The following is a 23,003-nucleotide window of genomic DNA, read 5'->3' as shown; positions in this document are numbered from 1 at the left end:
CCAATACTACAAACTAAGCCCTTATTTAACTATGAAAAGTCTGCAAAAACTTTGAAAAAATCACAGACAAGAGAATGGCTAACCCAGAGGGAGCCCTCCCGTATCCGTGCTCTGGTTTTTCATTCAGATGGCAGCTCCAACTGGGGAGTCAACTGATTTCAGTACTTCCTCACCCATCTCCTTGCAGCCGACTAGTTTCTGCATAGGGAATGAAGTAACAAACATTTAGAACTATGATTTATGGGGTAAACAAAGGGCAAGATTGACAGTGCAAAGAGAAAAAAGGTTAGCCATATCATGTTGATAATCTCTATTAACATGTGTGACTTTACGACAACCCGAAATAACCAAGATAAGTTGGTTTCTAAAAATCTTAGCAATGCCTATGGGAAAAGAAACCATGGAACCAGAGGCTATTATAACTATCTCAGACATTTTAATGTACCATTGTCATCAAAGTTCTTTCACTGCCACAAATATTCACTAGAGAATTGAGATAACTAATTTCTTTTGGTCAAAATAGAACTATATTCTTTTGCCGTTTTAAAAAAACAATGAAAAAATGACAAAGAAAAGAAAGGTATTTTGGGATAAGAAGACTATACATCTCCAGCGGAATATATATCGCCTGTTCGGAAACCCTTATTAAGAGTATCCAGAACAGCATTCTCAATTCTCTTTGCAGCATTTGATTCCCCTAGGCCATACTTCAAAAGCATTGCAGCACTGAGAATTGTTGCAAGTGGGTTTGCCTTATCCTGCCAAAACATATTTCACATTATAATTGAGATTCAACATCTTAGGTTTGATGGGAAATGATAATTAAACTATAGCTCTAAACACTTAACAAAAAAGGTTAATCTAACCTGTCCAGCGATATCGGGGGCAGAACCATGAATAGGCTCAAAAAGTCCAGGTCCCTGTGCAAATGAAAATGCAAATATAGTCAGAGAAAGGATATAAAAACAACAATGCTCTCAAACCAATTTGCAAAGAGATTAATGAGTTGTCATACTGATTCGCCAAGACTAGCAGATGGAAGCATCCCTATGCTTCCAGTGATCATTGAAGCTTCATCAGACAAAATATCACCAAATATGTTGTTGGTCACAATTGTATCAAACTGCACAATTTCATTCACTTATTATTGTTCAGCTTTTCTAGTAAAAAGAACGGTGCTCCTTTATTGGGACTAAGCAGATTGAGAAGGAAGATAATGTCTTTCTCTTTTCAAAACAAACCTGTTTTGGGTAGCGAACAAGCTGCATCGCAGCATTGTCAACATACATGTGCGACAGCTCAACATCAGGATAATCAGCAGCAATTGTCGTAACTCTTTTCCTCCAAAGCATTGATGCCTAGAAAATGGAACATAAAAGTACCAAGCATATTACATGTGGAAAGGCTAATGCAACTCTAATTAATAATTCCGGACCTTGAAATTTTGGATGCAATGCAAAAAGACGACAAACACTGACACGTTTAATAAACACAAACACAAATTTGATAAACATGACAAAACAGGTTTAAACCCAATTAACATGATCCGTGCAATACACATTCTGTATGTGTTCAAACATTATCCATGCTGTGTTTATGTTTTGACGTGGGAAAAAACATTACACACAACAGACACATGCATGGATTCTGTCAGGTCTAATACTTGACAGATAAACTTGATATTCTGCATGTTGTTTTACACCACAAGGTCAGAATCTTATGCCTCATCGCTGCATAAGCCAGATACAAAACTATAGCAAGTTCATAATATCATAGAAGTTGTCATCATTGCCCTCAAGTTAGTTGAGATATGATCACATACCAATGTAATTTAGGAGCAGCACTCCTTTTCCATCATAAAAGTGCAGTAATAATCTTTTAGATACATGCTTTGGCAGGCAGTTCCTTCCAAAATACTATCGGAGCCTATGGGGAACTGCAGAACCCACAAAAGTTCCAGCAAATACAGACAGAAGAGAGATTTTACATGCATTAAACCAAGATAGGTCGCAACGCATTTTATAAAAAAAGTTCGTTGCAGACAAATAGAAGGCTATTAATTATAGGATTATCACAATTTCAATCTCTCAAATCAATTTATTGGTTAAAAACAGTAAAACTTACAGTTCAATCTGATAATAAGGATGATGATATAGATAAACAGTACATTATGATGTAATAACCAACACATAATACCCAATTTTTTACAAGATGCAACAAACAAGATTGAGAACATTACGACAAACCTCCAAAACATTAGCTTTGTCAACAGAACAGAGTTGACCACGCCGCTTCCGAGCAATCTCAAATGCAACACGAGCAATACGATCAATCTGGCATCCATTTGTTTAATTTTCAATCATTAAAAAGTACATAAATGAAAAAGAAAACCATAAAAATATATTTGAACTAAAAGAGAGATCCTGATACATGCATAGGAGGGGTAAAACTAGGGAAGGGCACGAGACCCAGACTAGACAGATTCTGACTCCACCCGACCCTATAGGGTCAAGTTTTTCCTTTAAAATTTGAGTTTGGGTCAGGGAAAGCCGGGTTTTGGGAGATGGGTAACCGAGTTTGAGTCTGGAATCATAAGGAAAGCATCCATACTGGTCAGGAAAGGAAAATATATTTTTGCCTGTTTTGTTAGCTGTCAACCATACAAATTGTGGATATTTTCAAATAAAAGCAAGCCTGGTTACAATTTTTGGATTTTTTTTTTTACAGAAAAATGTATATATACATGTTTCAATAAATCCTTTGATAAAGCAGATATTTGAATCCAACAAAAATATCGAGGGAAAAAAATATAGAAAAAGGAAATAAAAAGGAGCCACATTGGAGAATTCTACCTGTGAAGTCAAAGAATACCTCATAAGTAGCATACACCTCAGTGTTGAAGCCAATCTCCTCACCCTTTTCATTGGTACCAAATCCCCTTGGTTTTCCAAAATATATACCTGATTCCAGTATAAGATCAGAACCGAGTATTAACATAGAAATTTGGTAGGGAAACAGAGGAATCAGAAAAAATAACGGAATTTTATTATTATTATCTTTCGGTGGTACTTACCTCCAGTAAGCTCCCTCACAACCATAAGGTCAACACCTTCAGCAATATCTTTCTTCAAAGTTGAGGAGTCCACTAACTGAAATAGAAAACAAATATAACAGATTGACATGAACCTCATATTTCTATTAAATGAAACACAAGCTACACCTGCTTCCACAGTTCCATATTGCATGCATGCACCATAATGTAGAGAGAATTTTATTTCTTAGAAATAAGCACTCTGAAACTGTCTAAAAGTGCAGAGTGAACAATTGTAAAAGCTTCAGCAAAAGAAGAATGGCAAAAAATAGTAGGCAAACATATAGAATTTCAACCAAAAACTCCACTCTGCATGACACATGTAATATATTTCTCAATAATGCAAGTTTTTACCTAATTCCAAAAATTCATTATTCCTGTTAAGCGTGCAAAGGAAGTTTTTATATATTTTAAATATAAAAAAGAAATCATATCGATCAACTAAAACATCATTACCTGTGGTAAAACAGTAGCTGGCCTCAAATTTGCAAAGACTTTAAGTCCTTCTCTAAGCTGAAGTAGACCAGTCTCAGGCTTCAAATGTTTTTCATTTTTATCCCACTTATACCTTGAAGACAAATCAAATAATAAAAGAAAAAAAGAAAAACGCATAAGAAGAGAAGACCCAAGAAACATAAGAAAATAATCAACAAAGTGTTATATAGGAGAATACCCTCCAATTGCTCCAAGGAGAACAGCATCAGCTTTTTGTGCTGCAGAAATGGTTTCCTCAGGTAATGGAATTCCAGTCAAATCCAAAGCAGCTCCACCCATGGGCATCTCTTGGAAGCTAAATTCAATCCCTTTTAAAGGTAGTTATTAGAACCGTTAGAGGTTGTTCAACTATATGCTACCTAATTCTGCTGTTTAGGCAGTTCGGCCGTTATAAGTTAAGTTGTATAGTGGGATGCATAAGATGTGCTGATAATAAAAAAATGATGAGCTGGTTTTCGGTTTTGCCCCGTCTCCTACCAAACATTTTTCTCCTTTTTGTGGCTGGTTTTTTGTGGTTAGTCTTAACTGAAACTAACCCTTACCTGCGGCCTCGGATGGGAAGGAATATATTTCACGCTATGTAGTTTTTGATGAAAAAGAGTTTGCTTTACAAATAAAGACTTCACAAGGTTCAAGCTCGTGTTCAGAGCAAGGTAAACATGACCCTTGGAAGTTGTAAGTAGTTCTCGGTACAGAGAAAGTACTAGAAGGATCTCGATCAGCCCCTCAAGTAGTAGAATTGCAGGGTAATTCAGTGGGTGCTCAAACCAGTTCAACAAAGCCTACACGGATCAGATGAATTGGTGGGAAGTTGTGAGGACAAGGCACCACCTCTTTTATCTGATCATGACAGTGAACATATGTACATGGTAAAAGAGGGATCTTTAAACCGAAAGTGTTTCTTTCTATGGGTATAGATAAAGAACCTGAAAAAAAATTCAAGAGACTTTGGGTTTTAGCCGGTGGAAGGAGGCAGCGTTGTCAGTAGCGTTGTCACTAACTTTGAGAACAAAATTTGTCACTGACTTTGAGAACTAAAGTTGTCACTAGCGTTGTCACTAAAGTTACCACTAACTTTGATAACAAAATTTGTCACCAATTTTGAGAAGTAAAGTTGTCATTAACTTTAAGAACTAAAGTTGTCAATAAATTTGTCACTAACTTTAAGAACGAACGTTGTCACTAAAATTGTCACTAGCGTTGTCACTAACTTTGGGAACAAAAATTATCACCAACTTTGAGAACTAAAGTTGTCACCAAATTTGTCACTAACTTTGAGAAATAACTGTCACTAAAGTTGTAACCAAATTAGTCACAACTAAAGTTGTCACTAACTTTGAGAACTAAAGTTGTCACAAACTTTGAGAACTAAAGCCGTTACTAAACCCTAAAGTTGTCACTAACTTTGAGAACTAAAGTTTTCACTTTGAAAACAAACGTTGTCACTAAAGTTGTCGCTAGTGTTGTCACTAAAGTGGTCACTAACTTTAAAAACTAACATTGTCACTAGAGTTGTCACTGACATTGAGAACTAAAGTTATCACTAACTTTAAAAACTATCATTGTCACTAGCGTTGTCACTGACATTGAGAACTAAAGTGGCCACAAAATTTGTCACTAACTTTTGGAACTAAAGTTGTCACTAGCATTGTCACTAACTTTGAGAACTAACGTTGTCACTATAATTGTTACTCTTTGAGAACTAAAGTTGTCACTAAATTTATCACTAACTTTTAGAACTAAAGTTGTCACTAATTTTGCGAACTAAAATTGTCACTAACTTTGAGAACTAAGTTATCACAAACTTTGAGAACTAATGTTATCACTAACGTTGTCATTAACTTTGAGAACTAAAGTTGTGACCAGATTTTTCACTAACTTTTAGAACTAAAGTTGTCAATAAATGTGTCACTAGATTTAAGAATTAAAGTTGTTACTAAATTTGTCACTAATTTTGAGGACTAGCGTACTAACTTTGAGAACTAAAGTTGTCACTAAATTTGTCACCAACTTTGAGAACTAAAGTTGTCAACAAATTTGTCACTAACTTTTAAAACTAAAGTTGTCACCAACTTTGAGAACCAAAGTTGTTACTAAAATGTCACCAACTTTGAGAACTAGCGTTGTCACCAACGTCGTGACTAAAGATCTCACTAACTTTGAGAACTAAAGTTGTCACAAAAGTTGTCACTAACTTTGAGAACTAAAGTTGTCACTAAAGTTATCACTAACTTTGAGAACTAAATTTATCACTAACTTTTTTTATAAGAAGGGAAGGCCTCGTTAAAAAACCCCTTCATGATTAATGGAGCTCCTAGAGGTTCTCCTTAATCAGCGGAAGGAGGAAAAGAGTGTCTTATAATTCATTAATAACAAAATGGATACATAAAGTTTAAAAACATCCGAAATCACCCCCCTTACAAAACAACCCGAAAACAGAAAACAAGCATCCCTAACATCAACACTCTAATTAGACAATTCCAACCTTAGCTAAGCCATCTGCTTCAATATTAGTTGTCCTAGCAACCTATCGAATTACACCCTCCAAATCTTTTAACCTATCTGCAATATCCTTGACAATTGTAAAATACGCATTTGGACATCTATCAAAATTCTTAACCCATTCCACTACCACCTTACTATCATTTTCAATTATCAACCGTCCCTTAATACACCCTCGAAAAGAATCAAAGAAAGATAAGACATTCTGAACATCCTTTAGCTCCATCAAAGCAGGTGGACCCGGGCCAGAAGCCTCATGAAAATAACCTATAATCGAACCTGCATCGTCTCTTAAAATGCCATCTATTCCACTTCTTTTCCAGTCACCACTGGTTATTGCATCTACATTCAATTTAATGAAGCCCTTAGGAGGAGGGGACCAAGGAAACTGAGTGACAATCGATTTGTTGATGGACGAACATAAATCTCCTACGGAAGGATCACTGATAAGAGAGTCATTCGAAATAGAAACCTCTTTGAACTTAGCTAAGAACCAAGAAGCAAGCCTAAATTTTACTATGGAAAATAAATCAGTATGGTCTAACTTACCCCCTTCAAACACAAAGGCATTCCTGAATTTCCAAATGGTCCATAGAACGACGCCTGGAATAAAGGGCAAATAAAAGAATTGGACTTCAGGTCTTCCCAAGCTAGAAGAAAGCTTTGTGCATTTTCATGAAAAACCGAATTGAGTCTCCAAAACTTAAGGAATTTATTCCATAATGTCCACGTGACAGAGCAGGAAAAGAATAAATGAGAGGAAGATTCCTCCGCCAACTTACAAAATGGGCATAAAACGTCCATAATTCTTGAAACCCCTCTCTTAATCAATTCTGTCTTTACTGCCAATTTCTGAAGAACAACTTGCCACATAAAAGACACCACTCTTGGAGGCACCAATCCCCTCCACATGATGTTCTTCCAAAAAGGAAGAGCCTCTGAACCCGAAGAGCACGACTTAACACACGAATTAACAGAGTAGACTAAAGTTGTCACTAACTTTGAGAACTAACGTTGTCACTAACTTTGAGATCAAATTTTGTCACTAACTTTGAGATCAAATTTTGTCACCAACTTTAAAAGCTAAAGTTGTCACTAGCGTTGTCACTAACTTTGAGAACTAAAGTTGTCACCAAATTTGTCACTAACGTTTAGAACTAAAGTTTTCAATAACTTTGAGAAGTAAAGTTGCCACTAAATTTGTCACTAACTTTGAGAAGTAACATTGTCACTAAAGTTGTCACTAACTTCGAGAACTAAAGTTGTCACTAGCATTGTCACTAAAGTTGTCACCAACTTAGAGAACAAAATTTGTCACTAACTTTGAGAACTAAAGTTGTCACTAACTTCGGGAACAAAAGTTGTCACTAAATTTGTCACTCGCGTTGTCATTCAATTTGTCACTAGCGTTATCACAATAGTTGTCACTAACTTTGAGAACTAAAGTTGTCACTAAATTTGTAACTAACTTTGAGAATTAAAGTTGTCACTAAATTTGAGAACTAAAGTTGTCACTAAATTTGAGAACTAAAATTGTCACTAACTTTGAGAACTAGCGATGTCACTAACTTTGAGAACTAGAGTTGTCACTAGCGAGGTCAAAGTCATCAGTAAATTTGAGAACTAAAGTTGTCACTAACTTTGATCACTAGCATGGTCGCTAAATTTGTCACTAAAGTTGTCACTAATTTTTAAAACTAACGTCACTAAAGTTGTCACTAATTTTTAGAACTAACGTCACTAAAGTTGTCACAACATTGTCACTAAATATGTCACTAACTTTGAGAACTAAAGTTGTCACTAAATTTGTCCCTAACTTTGAGAACTTGTTACTAATTTTATCAACAACTTTGAGAACATTAAGTTGAGAACTAAAGTTATCATCAAATTTGTGACTAACTTTGAGAACTAAAGTTATCGCCAAATTTGTCACTAACTTTTAGGTCTAAAGTTGTCACTAAATTTTCCACTAACTTTGAGAACAAAATTTGTCACTAACTTTGAGAACTAAAGTTGTCACTAAATTTGTTACTAACTCTGGAAACTAATGTTGTCACTAAATTTGTTACTAGCTTTGGGAACTAAAGTTGTCACTAGCATTATCACTAAATTTGTCACTAACTTTGTCATTAACTTTAAGAACTAAAGTTATCACTAAATTTGTCACTAACTTTGAGAACTAGAGTTGTCACTAAATTTGACACAAACTCTGAGAACTAAAGTTGTCACTAAATTTAAGAACTAAAGTGTTACTAAAGTTGTCACTAACTTTGAAAATTAGCGTTGTCACTAGTGTGGTCACTAAAGTTGTCACTAGCGTGGTCACAAATTTGTCCTTAAATTTGTCACTAAATTTGAAAACTAAAGATGTCACTAAAGTTGTCACTAACTTTGAGAACTAGCATTGTTATTAGCGTGGTCACTAACTTTGATAACAAAATTTTCCACTAACTTTGAGAATTAAAGTTCTCACTAAATTTGTCACTTTTTTTTTATAAGAATGACAGACCTCCTTAAAAACCTCCTTCTTGATCAAAGAAGGAGGAAAAGAGTGCCTTAGAAACTTTATTACTCCTCCGAAATTACATAAGATTTAACATAAACACCATACTGAAAAAACACAACAGACTAAGCTACTCAACAGAACCAAAAACCTAAACTCAAACGATAAAACGCACTGGAAACGACTAAACATCAACCAATTCCCATCTTTGCTAAACTGTCAGCCTCCCCATTACACACCCTTGGAATCAGTCTAATTGAGTGCACCCTGTCCGAGATAAAAGATAAAATCTCTTTAACTAATGGGAGGATAAAAACAGGGGCCAAAGCTGGGGTATGGACCCATTCCACAGCCGACTTACAGTCACTTTCCACAATCAACCTTCCAACCTTAACCCAACAAGAAGACATATAGATTTCAATGCCTCTCTTAATAGCCTTTAACTCAACAACCGGCGGGGGACCCTGACCTACATTTTCTGAAAAAGTCATAAGGGAGTTGTTATTCCAATCTCTCAAAATACCTCCATTTGAGCCATCAAGTCTAACAGCTCCATCGACATTCATCTTCAAAAAATCCATAGGGGGTGGAATCCAGCGAGAAACCTGAAAATTGTAAATGTTGAGAGCTTTAATACCATCTGCAAGAGATGGATCACCAATCAGCACATCCTCCTGAATAGGACACTGAGGATACTTGGCTAGAAACCATTTAGATAACCTGAATCTAGCAATAAAAAACAGAGACATCCTATCCAAGGGGGAACCTTCGAACACCATTGCATTCCTAGCTTTCCATATCGACCAAAATACTACTCCCGGGATAAATTTCCAAATCAACGATTTCCCCCTCAGCTCACCCCAAGAACATAGCAAAGAAGGTGGATCCTTTGGAAGGACTAAGGCTATATCCCAATAGCTTGCTATCTTGTTCCAAAGTTCCCAAACAACATCACACGAAATTTGTCACTAATGTTGTCACCAAAGTTGTTACTAGCATTGTCACTAACTTTGGTCACTAAATTGTCACTAACTTTGAGAACTAACGTTGTCACTAACTGGGAGGCACTGGAATGGCAAAGTAGTACCATTTCAAGTACCCGATACATGGGGACAAGCCACGGTGGCGGGGTACAACTTAACAAAGTCGAGAACGTTTGGCCTAGATATGGAAACGTTTCAGGGACAGCATGTGACTATCACAAGCGTCCCCAGGGGAAATTTTGATATTTTCTATTAAAAAAATTAAAAAAATATTAACGCACAGTCTACAAAACCTAAAACCTAATTTTGAGTCTTTGACAGCTTCTCATTTCCCTCTTTCTCGTGTCTCTCACTTCCATTACCAAATGGTTTTGTAATTTGCTCGGTTCACCTTCTCTCGCTATTCCGGTCTGATTAATTCTTAGATTTAACGCATTGTTTATTGGATCTGATCTCTTTTGCTTTGAGGTTTATGGGTTTGGTTTTCTTAATTGCATGATAACGAACTTTGTGGGTTTTCTGTTTGTTTTCAAGTTATGCAATGCTGAATGCTCTGTTCTTTGGTTGCTCACTTTGATGGCATATTGCATTTGTTAATAAAAGTTTCCCTTTTATCGTTTGATATATTTTATTAATAGTTAATTAAAGGTATGAGGCTTTGAAACTCGTTTTCTTGAAGCTTAACTAAACCTGCTATTCGATAGCATAAACCTGTTTATTTTTTCTGGGTTTTAATGTTTACCAATATTGAATTATTATTGAAAAATGTCTTTAGGCTTTGGACAATATTAGATTTGAGAGCTTGACAGACAAGAGCAAACTTGATGCTCAACCAGAGCTCTTTATTCACATTGTACCAGACAAGACAAACAACACCCTGTCCATTCGATTGAACTTGAATGAATTTTTGTTATTTTCTAAATTTCTACGAAGCACCTGTACCTGTAATTTTAGAAATTGCCGGATCCGTCCCCTAATCAGTGCAACATAGGTCACTAACGTTCTAACTTTCAGAAGACGCAATATTAGTAGAATACCAAAACCATGCCCTTCACTTTTCTTAATCTAATTCACTTCAGGTACCAAACAGAATGCAATGGGTCACTGAAAATATAAAAAACGGGGAAAGGAAATCAAACCTTCGAGAGAGCCTGCGAGTTTGAGGACGATTTTGGCGACGGAGATGACTTCAGGGCCGATACCATCTCCGGGAAGGAGAGTGATGCTGTAGCGTTTGGGGGGTGCGGCGACGGCGGGGGAGGCGCACCTGATCCGGGTCGGTCTGGGGGACTGTTTGGCAACTGATTTCAGATTAAGAGGGGAATTGAGGGAGCCGACATTCAGGTGAAGAGAAGCGGCCATTTTGGAGGAGAAATGGAAGGGCTAGATGAGTACTGAGCATAGGGTGGGTTTTTCCTTCGTTATTTGTTAGTTTAGAAGGCAATTTTAGCCGCGATTTTCCCAAAAAAAAAAATCACCCTACACAAATTTATTTCCCTATTAGACATCTTTTCAAGTTTAATTTTCGACGTAACACCTTTTTTTTTTTTTGTAAAAAACTTTTTGTAAATATTTTTAAAATAATGATAAATATGTAATTAACTTTTATTATGGTGATATTTGTATAAAAACTTTGATTTTATTTATTTATTTTTTATGTGTGCATAAAAAACTTTATGCATTAAAATCTTTAAATATTATTTTACAAATTATTTTATAACACGATAAATTTTGATTTTTGCATTAAATTACACAATACATATAATCTAGTGTATGAAAACTTTGAGTATAAGCAATTTAAAATATGAATAATTTTATAAAAGTTTTATAACTAGTATTTATTTTAAAAATGATGATGATGATAAGAAATATTTTATAATTTAAAAAATTATAAATTTAATATATTTTTGAAAAAAAAAATTGACTTTTAAAATTAATTGTTTAAAAATATAAAAAATATATTAAAATAAACTTTTAATTACAATTGAGGATCAAATGAATTATTATTCATTAATTATTATTTTTAACAACATTTAATAATGTTTATTAATTTTTAATAAAATTATAATTTAAAATTCATTTTATATTTTTTAAAATTAATATTAGAAAGAATATTTTAAAAATATAGGTTATATTTTTTAGCTTTACATTCTTTTTTTATTGAATTTTGTTACAAATTTAGAGAATAACACAAAAGAAATGAAAATCTTTAAATTTTTATGTATGTATTTATATTTTTCTTTTAGAAACATTTTACCATAATTTTTCTTAATTAATTTAAATAATAGCATAATAAATGGTTAATTTGAATTATAACTCATATATTTAAAAATCAATAAAAATGCAATAAAAATATTAAAAGTGAATAAAATTCAATAAAAAGAATGTAAAGCTAAAAATATCACCTATATATTTAAAATATTATTTCTAATATTAATTTTAAAAAATATAAAATAAATATTAAATTTTAATTTTATTAAAAATGAATAAACATTACTAACTATTGTTAAAAATAATAATTAATGAATAATAATTCATTTGATCCCTAATTAAAAGTTTATTTTATTATTATTTTTTATATTTTTAAACAATTAATTTTAAAAGTTAATAAATTTTTTAAAAATATATGAAATTTATAATTTTTAAAATTATAAAATATTTCTTATCATCATCATCATTTTGTAAAAGAAATACTCGTTATAAAAGTTTTATAAAATTATTCATATTTTAAATTATTTACCCTCGAAGTTTTCATATACTAGATTATACGTATTGTGTAATTTCATGAAAAAATAAAAATTTGTCGAGTTATAAAATAATTTGTAAAAGAATATTTAAAGATTTTAATGTAGAAAATTTTTTTTCACACAAAAAAATAAATAAATAAAATTGACGTTTTTACATAAATATTACACTAATAAAAATTAATTATATATTTGACAATATCTTAAATATATTTATAACGGTACCGTGTCTTTTACACATGACGTCACATCAATATAAGATGTGGATCGAGAAATAAACCTAGAATGATGTCTGATATGAAATAAAATGGTGTAGGTGATTTTTTTGGAAAATTCACCGATTTTAGTGGATTAATATCCTTTTTAAAATTTTAAAATTATTTAAACAGATAACACCTATTTTTTTTTTTTGGAAATAACGCACATTTGGCAATCATGCACCTTTTTCGGGCGACTTACCAAAATATATTATTTTTTAAATGTAAAATTAAATGGCACCAATCTTGAATTACTTCCAAAATAGCATCTTCGGGTGAAACCCTAGAAACCTAGACGCATCAAAGATGTGACTTGTTAGGTCACGCCTTTACAAGCAATGCTATGATTATTTTATAAGTAAATTATATCAATCATCATTTAATTTTACTCACTACTATTTCATTCACTTTATTTTTAATTTATTTAATTTTCTCACTAAATTTAATAAAATTAGTATTTTTAGCCACTCAGTTGTTAAATATTTAATGGCATTAAAACGATATCATTTTAGAAAATAAAATTTTCACCAAAATCATTTTTACTTTTATATAATAGCTCATTTATAACGTTGTTTAGTGAAAAAACAGTTGAGTGATCAAAAATGCTAATTGTGCTAAATTCAGTGAGAAAATTGAACAGATTTAAAGTACATTGAGTGAAATAGGAGATAAAGTAAAGTTTAGTGATGATTGGTGTAATTTACTCTTTTTATAAGATTTGTTTAATTTTTAAGATAAATTTTGTATTTACTCATCTAATTGTTATCTTAATTTTGTTTTGGTCAATCAATTATTATTTTTCAAATCATATATAATCTTACGTGTTAGTTCTATTTTGATCACCTGCTGTTAAAAAATAAATAGAATTGTAACATAATAATTTTTATTTTTTATAATAGTGTGACATTATTTTTTGATGACATATCATCATTTTCGTTAATTTTTAATGACAAGTAACTAAAATATAATCAAAATATCATTTTATGTATGATTTAAAAAAAATAACTTAGTGATAAAAACAAACTTAATATTTAGATGACTAAATATGTAGTTTACCTTTTTTTCATTAATCATATCAGTTTGACACTAATTTATGCGAAATACAAAAAAAAATACATTTCATAATTATAATGGATGTGCATTTTCAGATATGAACATTATTATATTTGAAATTTTAGATATTTTAAAATTATGATTCGGATTTGATCCAAAAGATTGGATATTTAAATTTTTAAATATCCAAAATTTTAGATCAAATATTTTGATATTCGATCTGAATATAAACTTTAATTTTGATAAAAAGTTAAATTTAAATTTAATATTCTATACCTTTACATAATATTCAGATTCCGAAATGGAAGCATGTTCCTCTAATGAACCAGCACCTACCAAGATTTTTTTTCACAGTGTTCGTATTACGGAATAAGATGAAATCTCAAATCTCGAGTATATAGGGGAGTTATCGTGCGACAGTTTTAATATACGGTTAAGGAATGGTATTATCGGTTTTGTTATTATTTTTTTAACAAAATCGGTAAAAAATATTTATACTTAAAATATTAATGTTTTTTAACATTCCGGTAAAGTATCTAATAATAATAAAATCGGGAGCGCTTTACCGAATATATTAACAAAACCGTTAAAACGCACAATAATAACAAAATCGGTAGAAATAATAATGTTTCTGATAATTTTTTACCATTTTATTAAAAAAAATAATAACAAAACCGGTAATACATTTTCTTAACCGTATATTAAGACTTTCCCGAGAATATGCAGTAGTTGTCTGAGCCTGTTTTGGCTTTACTCCTAAAAATCCTTTCTTAGGGTCTGTTTGTTTCCCGTAATTGGAATTACGGAATTGGTTTTCCCCGAATTCCCGTGTTTGTTTCACGTAATTCGTTTTCCGGAAAATGTTTTCCCGTGTTTGTTTCACGTAATTCGTTTTCCGGAAAACGTTTTCCCGTGTTTGTTTCACGTAATTCGTTTTCCGGAATGTAATTCATTTTCCTAGTAACAGAATTTCCTTTGTGTTTTCTGTAAAATGACTTACGGATTCATTTTCCGTAAGTCATTTTCCGAACTTTTCACTTCAAAGCAAAAATACTCAAAATAATTTTATTTTATGAATTTAATATTAATAAAATATTTTAATATCATTTTCATCAAAATATTAATTATTAAAATATTTAAAATATATTTATTAATATTTATAATAATATAATATTATATTTTTAATATATATAAAATAATCAATTATATTATAATATAAGATATTATATTTTTATTTTAATAATATATAATAAATTTTTTTATATATTTAATAATGAATAATATTATTTATATATTTCAATAATATTTTAGTAAAGATATTAAAATATACTAATTAATATTTTTAAAATATAATATAGTACTATTACTTTAATAAATAATTAATATAATTTATAAAATTTTATTTCACTAAAATATACCGAAAAAATGTTTAAATAACATCTTCCAAACATCATAAAACGTTTTCCAGATGTTTTCCAGAAATGTAATTCATTTTCCAGAAATGTAATTCATTTTACAGAAATGTAATTCATTTTACAGAATTCAAATTCCAGTAATTCATTTTCCAGTAATTCAAATTCCAGTAATTCAAATTCCAGTAATTCATTTTCTAGAAAACCAATTACAGCTAAACAAACAGACCCTTAATTAAAGTTGTTGATGTTGCATGGTTTTTATTTGAAAACCCTTTACTAAGTTTGAAAGATGGTGCAGTAAAAGAACTTTCAAACCTTTGAGTCTTTTTCTCCTTTTTTTTTCTTTTTTCTTTGAGGTCCATCTTTTCTATGGCCTTTGCTTGATTTATAGCTTCTTGAAAAATAATAAAATTATGAGAAATCAATATCCTTTCATATTGAGCATCCAACCCTACAATGAACCTGTCAACTCTCAATTTTTCGGTTAGGATGAATTCTACTACAAATCGACTTAGTCTGTTAAATTCACATTCATATTCGTAAACAGGCATGCCAAATTGTTTCAGGTTCAGGAACTGTTGTCTCATTTCATCAATGAACACATCCCCAATATATTTTTCTTTGAATTCCTTTAGAAAAAATTCTCACATAATTTGTTTTGAAGGAACTTGTGTACCGAGTGTATTCCACCATACATTAGTTTACTCCATTAGTAGAGATACGACTCCCTCTAACTTTCCATGATCATCATAAGGAATCCTGCTCGGCATATTTTTTACATAATTTAACCGGTAATCAATAATCATTGAATTTGCATCAATATCACCCTGATATTATGGCGTTTTCATTTTCCTTAATTCCTTTGGAATATATATTAGTGCTCGATGATTAATGATAGCATCCAATTTTTGGAAGAAAAAAAAACCTCGATTTTGTACATGTATATTATGTTGAACTTGAGCAGGTGGTTTACATTATGTTGATCAAAAGGCGGATTTTGATTTACCTTATTATTCTCGCTTTGTGTAGTAGTATCATGTTCAGTTGTCCTATAAGATTACTGATGATCTAACATATGTATACAGTTACAGTTATCTAACATTAGTAAGAAGTAGCTTTACTAAATAATATGCATCATAGTAGTGGCATGTATATAATATTGACTCACTACAAACCCGATTCATGTCCATAATCGACTAAACATGTAATTATGACATCCTAGTGATATGTATATAATCTTAATACAATGACTAAGATTTAACATGGAGATTAACTTAAATCCAATGGACCACAATAAATCTTATCATTTTAAAACATAGAAAAGTCATTTTTGCCCATGCCCTATCATCTAGCAAAATTTCTTGAATTTTTTATTCGATTTGGTTGTCTGATTTTTTCTCGAACTTTCACCCTTTATAGTTTTTAACATAAATTTCGTACTAAAAATCTGAATGAAAAAAAGTCATTATAAAAGATAAATATTCATTTACGGGACAAAAATATATACTTTTAAAAATTATCATTTTAGTCTCTAAATTTTCCAAATATATACTTTAACTATAAAATATTTATTTTATTCATTTTGGTCACTAATCATATTTTTTTTTGGGTATTACACCCATCTCCTTCCCCATCCCTTTCCCTCTCCCTATCCTCATATCCCCCTCTTCCCCCTCCCTCTCCCTCTTCCTCTCCCGCTCCCGTCCCCTTCATTTTTTATATTCAAGATGATTTTACGAGTCTCGAAGTGACAGATTCAAGATGATTTTAAGGTCACCGTTTCTTGACATTCTTGTAAGCTTGTAGAATATCCCCCATATTCCATGAATTTCTTGTTAAGGGAGAAGGGGAAGGAGAGGGACGGGGATTGTTTTTTTTTTTTTTTAATATTTTTAATATAATAATATTTTTTAAAAAAAATAAATTACTAAATTATGACATGTGTCACTTAACGGAGGAAATTAATGTTGTTGACGGCCCATACACTTAAAGTGGTAACGTTTGTAATGTTAGGCATTGAGATGAGTCAAAAAAATACTTTATGCACCTATTCGTAAAAAGCGGTATGGTTTAAGCACTTATTTTTGTATGAAATCAATCAATAATATTTTTTTTAATATGGGATAAGTACAATGCATCATGTTTTAAGATAATTCTGAACTATTTGACATTTAACACTCATGCCTATGACATTTCCTGGTGCTCAAACTCTGGACCTCAAAAAATAACAACAATTTTTTTCCATCAAAACCACTCAGTTCGTATCAATAATGTTTTTTTATTTCAATGAAAGGGTGCATTTCGATAAATAATTTGATATAAATATGGTTTTTGATATTTGATTATAAAATTAGTATATTTGGATAAAAAGGCTGATGGTGTTCGTAAATTTTGTTTTGGTTTGAAAAAGCAATTTTTTTTATTTTATGGATTTTTTTAGAAAATAATATCTAAGATGCGTGACTCATAATATGTACATCATGTTTGTAAGATTATATAAAAAAGTTAAGTTGGCATAGTGATTAAGCTTTAGCCTTTGTATTCAAAGGTTTTGAGTTCAAATCTCGCCAAATGTAGTATTTTATAAAATTTTATCAAACAAAACTATGTCTGTCACGATGCACGATTATCATGTCATTATTAGATCATTAACAGTGGGGTGGCATAATTACACTGAAAATAAACGTTACTATTAAAATTGATAAATTTAAAAGTTTGGTGGTATATTATTAGTTTATTCATATTTTATTTGTACTTTCAATTAATAATATATTATCATTCTCTAGAATTTTATATATTTATTCCCTCCTAAAAGTTTTAAAATTTGCTTCCTCTAACCTAAAATCCTCATTCTCCCTTGATAAAGTAAACAATAACCTTGCGCCCAAGCTAGTTAGCTTTAAGTGTCTTGAGCACTACCTAAGGATTTATTTGGACTGAATTTATACTTTTTATAATGCTAGCATTTCTAAAGGAATTCGGGTGTCCTGATCGTTTCCCGAGCATCAACCAAGGCTATTTTTATGTCACTCTAATTGATCTTGTTTCTAAGTGTAATTAATATCATTAATATTCTCACTTTTAGTCTTATTTAATGATATAATGACATGTTGGGGTACCTCGAACCAAATCCCCTTAAAAACTGACATTTTTGCTCAAAACATACTGAAAGTATCGATACTCACCCAAGAGTATCCATACTCATGCAAAAGTTTCGATACTTTATATAAGTATCGATACTTTTAAATATTCTGTTCTGCCCATCTTCGAAACTTTATGATAGTTTCAAAACTATGACCCAAAGTTTTGATACCCTTGCCCATAAACTCATTAAATTACCCCAAACAAAGAACAAGTATCAATACTATCCCAATAGTATCGATACTTTACCTGCAAAAATCATGAAACACTTACTAAAATGCTATAATTCAATCCCAAATACCTTAGTAAGGTTACCAAATATGTTTAAAATTTTATTTGATCGACAAGAGTCATAATAGATGCTTTAAACACATTTATAATTCTAAAACAAGAATTTCACCATGAAAATGTTTATTATGCTCAACTCAACCATTTAAACTAGTTTGAACTTCTAATGACTCACTAAGACTATAGAAGAGTTGTGAAGGTGTTACCTTGCTTATTTGGTGGCTAGAACTCTCATCAACTCAACCAATGCTCAACTTTTCTTTGCCTTTTGAATTGGAATTCTCTCCTACTTCCTTCACTAAACAAGGAAAGAAAATGAATTACCAATCCATTTAGAGGTTGGATACATTCTAAATAACTCCTTAATATCCAAAACATAGCCAGAATCCATAGATTCTCACAAACCTCTCAAAACCCATTTTTCCTCTATGGATAAAAACTAGTGAAATGAAGCTTGAAGGGTGAGGGTTAATAATCTTACATTTGCTTGACCCAAACTAAACTTGAAGTCCTAAATCCTTCAACTTGAAAATGGGAGAAAAAAAAAAGAAATGCTGGAAGAAGAAGATGAATGTTTGGTGGGAAATGGGGAGTTTTTCACCTAAATCACATAAAAATATGTAGTTTTCAACTTTTGATTTGTTTTTATTCTTTCTCAATTGTTATTATTTATAAACTATTTTATAGAATGCTTGAATGTCTTATGATTATAATTGGATAATCTGATGCGGTTGTCCTAACAAAATAACAACAATTAAGACCATAACATAATTTTTTTCTCAAATTCAAACAACATAATATAAATGTGTATAAACTATACCATCCCTTAGGTGGCAGCCCCAATAAAAGCAAACCTCCTCAAACTAAGGGGATTAGTCAATATAGAGTCTATTGATAAGATGTTAGAAGAGGTATAACGCGTAACAAATATCAATTTAAATACCAAAAATTAGCAGAAAAAAAGTGTTTTTGGAAAACAAATGCACCAGAAAACGAACTTCTAATCTGCAATTCCAAGTCAATGAAAAAATCATTCATCCCTTGGTTGATTCCACCAAGGGATAATCAAACCCAGACAAGAACAATCCAAGAATAACGATGGGGATGCGTGTAAAATCGAACCCATTTCTTCTTATTGCAGCTTTGTTCCACATTTTGTCAGCCTTCTCATTGGCAGAATGTTGGCAATTTGCCTGTGCCTGTGGATCCATAACTCCGCTGTTTAATCAAATTATATTATGGTTTGTTCATCAACATGGTAACTTGTTCTCCAAGTTTTCTGTATGCAGTCCGTTGCTTTTAGTTCTTTCCCTTTCTTGGTCACTGCTTCCGTCTGGTTCGTGCTGTTCGGCTTGTTGATGTTATGTCCTTGTTGCTGCTAAAATACATCAACTCCTATCGGTATTCGCCGCTTGCTTACGTGCTCTGTCTCGTCTTTCTCATACTTTTCACCATTTCAGCAATGTAAGTTTAAGTTTCCTCATACGTATTGTTTTCTAAGCTTACCTGTCTTCCGATTACAGAGTTAACTACTTGAATGCATTCATTTTGCAGTGCCGGATGTGGTGTAATGTTCTTGGGAGAGAAAAGATTCTTGGGAGCCTTACGCGAGGCCGCAGGATATGTAGTGCATCAAGGAGAAACAATCTCGAATGGTCTTATAATCGTCGTCAATTATCTTCAGTTGGCCAGGAACGTTTCTTTGAACAACAAATTCCTACCACCCGAAATCATAAACCAGATCGACAAGGTCACCTCTACATTGGATGAAAGTAAAGACCTCCCTCATCTTACGATGATACGCATGGCAGATTCCTTGTTCGAAATTCTCAAGCATGTATATGTCAAATGAATGTTTTTCTACACATCATATTCATGTATCATAACGCAGACTTCATCTATGCGTTGTTGTTTATTCCAGGAACACAGCTCTGATCTCTATCACTACTACCATGCTTCTAGTAGCATTTCTTGGATTCTGTAAGCCTTTTGGTTCCCCTATAAACTGGTTGATTATCAATTATTGTTCCAAAGTGTTTCATTGTTCTTTTTGTTAGTGGATTGCAGTATTTTCGGCTGTTGGCTGGCAAACATGGGTTTATATGTAAGTAACCATGATTATCATCTTCTTGTCCATCATAATCATCATCAAAACTAATGATCAATGGTTGCAGATTCGTGATCATCGGGTGGGATTATCACGACTCTCGCGTTTATCTTGTGCGGTGCTTTTCTTGCTTTCCACAAGTAAGTTTAAACAAATCATATGTCCATTGGTAAACTTGTAACAGATCAAGTTCCATATCTGACCATATTTTCACTAAAACATTTCAGCTTAATGGCAGATACGTGCACCATGGTGGACGAATGGGTGCAAAACCCCATGGCCGGTTCGGCGATCAAGGAACTTCTTCCTTGTGTGGATAGGGAATTCGGAAAAAACATCAAGGATGTGAGTAAATCGGTTAGCAATGGGATTAACGATCTGCTGAACCTTGATGTTTCCCTTGTAGCCAATAACAATGACATACCTCCACACGCAGTAGGTCTTTACTACAATCAATCCGGTCCCTCATTGCCCACCGTTTGTGACCCGTACAAGGCAGAAAACAATAAACAAGCTTGTGGTGAGGGTCAAGTAGCAGTGGGCAATGCAACACAGGTACAATCCGATTCTTTATCTATTTCGGTTTTCGACTCTCGGTCTTTCTGGTTGATTTTATCATGTTTGATGTTAGAAATGGAGCAAATTCGTATGCCACGTATCGTCGTCCGGAATTTGCAGCGCACAATGGCGCCTGACCCCTGACTTGTACAAGCAAATGAGTTCTGCTGCTAACATAAGCTACGTGTTGTCCCGTTACGTTCCTTTCCTTGCTAGCCTAGTAGACTGCTCCACGATCTGGGAAATTCTCAATTACATGCATCAGCATTACTGTCTGGGGCTAAGGAAACACAGTCAAGAGGTTTATATCGGGTTGCTCGTCACCACGATCTCGGTGATGTTCTGTTTGGTCTCTTGGGTATTTTATGGTAAAGAAAGGCGAGATCGAAAGTATACCAAAGGGACCAATACGGTGCAAGCTGAAACAACCCATGAATCCCCTGATGCTAAAAAATAGGGATTTCAACTGCAGTAGAAGTTGTGTTGTTGCATACATAACGAATGCTATCGCAGTTACTTGCACTTGTCTATATGTAAACTTCCTTTGCAATATGGATAAATGGGGCAAGAGTACCTATGCATAAAGGCGTGTGATTGCAATATTTAGGTTCAAATATTTAATACATGCAGAAAGCTCATTGCATATCAGTTCCTAATTTTAACACACCCATTATTTGTGAGTTTGTCATAAGAAACACCAGTAAATTCGAGGCTTCACGGTGGAACAACAAGGTTGCAGGTTCGATAGGTTCGGCGAGGAAGACAAAGAAGATGGGTGCCGGTTGCGTGCATCCGAAGAAAGGGTACTCGAAATTCAACGTGGAAGCTGTTAAGGTAACCCTTGATGATCAGGCTCGGAGGGTTACCATTTCATGCAGCATGAAGCATGACAAAACCGTGGAATTTATGGGATTAATGTACTACTTAATAGTCTATTAATTGGTGGTAGATGGAAGCATGATTATTCACCTAATGAAATTAATGGTCTGTGTTTCTTTCTTCTTCTTCTTCTGTGATTTGGATGGCCATGTTCTAAACATGGAACATGGATTTGGAATCGTAGGAATTAGGCTTGGAAATTAAAAGATAAAAAATCAAAAGAAACGTAACAAAAATAAGGATAAAATTAAGAAGAAGAAGAAGAAAAAGTGTCTTTTCAAGAGAATTTGGACAATAAACAAATGAAGAGAATAATTAATTCAGATTAGAAAACAAGGAATAGAAGCGAAAAAAGAAATAATAATTAGTTTCGTTTTAATTATTCGTCGTTAAGTAAAATAAAAAATTTAATTCTTCATCATTAAATACAATAAATAATTATATGATATATATATATATATATATATATTAATTTGAATGAGAATATTGTTTTATCTTGATATATTAATATTATTGTAATTCTTTTAATAGTGAGTGACTAAAATATAATTTTAATATAATTTAAAAAAAATAATGAATTGATGAAAATAAAAATGCATGAATAAGTAAATGACCCAAAATGGAAGGAGTTTTGTATATCAGACCTTTTAAGAGAAATTCAATTTTGGATAAACTACGTGTTTAGTATTTATACTATAAGTTTTAATCTGTTTTAGTTTAAACTTTTAATTTTTTAAAATCATACTTAAAGTTTAGTTTTTATTTTATTTTAGTACCTATGTTCAAAATTTAACGTGAAGTTTATTTTTTTTTGAAAGTTTAAGTACTCAAACAGATCAAAATTGATTAGGTGCTAAACGCGTTAAGTTTTTAACAATGAATACTAAAATGAAATAAAAACTAAACATTAAGTATGATTTTAAAATAAATGAAAGTTTAAATATTAAAATAGATTAAAACTAATAATTTAGATACTACATGCGTAGT

The 23,003-nt window shown here is 32.2% G+C and overlaps 2 protein-coding genes across 2 annotated transcripts; one reads left to right on the top strand and one right to left on the bottom strand.

The window, feature by feature from the left end:
* Positions 1 to 121: 121 nt before the first annotated feature.
* LOC120169481 (3-isopropylmalate dehydrogenase, chloroplastic-like) lies at positions 122 to 10,936 on the bottom strand. The gene is made up of 11 exons (XM_039177613.1): positions 10,714 to 10,936; positions 3,765 to 3,894; positions 3,548 to 3,659; positions 3,074 to 3,149; positions 2,872 to 2,960; positions 2,247 to 2,333; positions 1,242 to 1,358; positions 1,016 to 1,123; positions 867 to 920; positions 606 to 758; positions 122 to 198 (listed from the first exon to the last, which is right to left on the bottom strand). Exons 1-11 carry the CDS (start codon positions 10,934 to 10,936, stop codon positions 124 to 126), a joined length of 1,224 nt encoding a protein of 407 aa, XP_039033544.1. The 3' UTR covers positions 122 to 123.
* An 8,634-nt stretch (positions 10,937 to 19,570) lies between these two features.
* On the top strand, positions 19,571 to 22,076 carry LOC120169855. The gene is made up of 9 exons (XM_039177938.1): positions 19,571 to 19,817; positions 19,933 to 19,936; positions 20,027 to 20,309; positions 20,394 to 20,452; positions 20,540 to 20,576; positions 20,647 to 20,719; positions 20,818 to 21,134; positions 21,211 to 21,495; positions 21,768 to 22,076. The coding sequence occupies exons 1-9, from the start codon at positions 19,571 to 19,573 to the stop codon at positions 22,074 to 22,076; spliced, it is 1,614 nt and encodes a 537-aa protein (XP_039033869.1).
* Positions 22,077 to 23,003: the final 927 nt, after the last annotated feature.

Source organism: Hibiscus syriacus, unplaced genomic scaffold, assembly GCF_006381635.1.
Source record: "Hibiscus syriacus cultivar Baekdansim isolate YM2019G1 unplaced genomic scaffold, ASM638163v2 tig00111769_pilon, whole genome shotgun sequence".
In the NCBI taxonomy this organism is placed as follows: domain Eukaryota; kingdom Viridiplantae; phylum Streptophyta; class Magnoliopsida; order Malvales; family Malvaceae; genus Hibiscus; species Hibiscus syriacus.
The sequence above is the reverse complement of the archived record's forward strand: the minus strand, read 5'-3'. Positions and strand labels throughout refer to the sequence as shown.

What these genes read in the sequence shown, in the direction of transcription:
- LOC120169481 (XM_039177613.1), bottom strand. Translation starts at nt 10,936, where the DNA reads ATGGCCGCTTCTCTTCACCTGAATGTCGGCTCCCTCAATTCCCCTCTT. An exon ending in CTGCTAGTCTTGGCGAATCA is followed by an intron (nt 921 to 1,015) that starts GTATGACAACTC and finishes TCATTTGCACAG; the next exon opens with GGACCTGGACTTTTTGAGCC. An exon ending in CCCCCGATATCGCTGGACAG is followed by an intron (nt 759 to 866) that starts GTTAGATTAACC and finishes ATGTTTTGGCAG; the next exon opens with GATAAGGCAAACCCACTTGC.
- LOC120169855 (XM_039177938.1), top strand. Translation starts at nt 19,571, where the DNA reads ATGGGGATGCGTGTAAAATCGAACCCATTTCTTCTTATTGCAGCTTTG. An exon ending in TGGCAAACATGGGTTTATAT is followed by an intron (nt 20,577 to 20,646) that starts GTAAGTAACCAT and finishes CAATGGTTGCAG; the next exon opens with ATTCGTGATCATCGGGTGGG. An exon ending in GCTTTTCTTGCTTTCCACAA is followed by an intron (nt 20,720 to 20,817) that starts GTAAGTTTAAAC and finishes GCTTAATGGCAG; the next exon opens with ATACGTGCACCATGGTGGAC.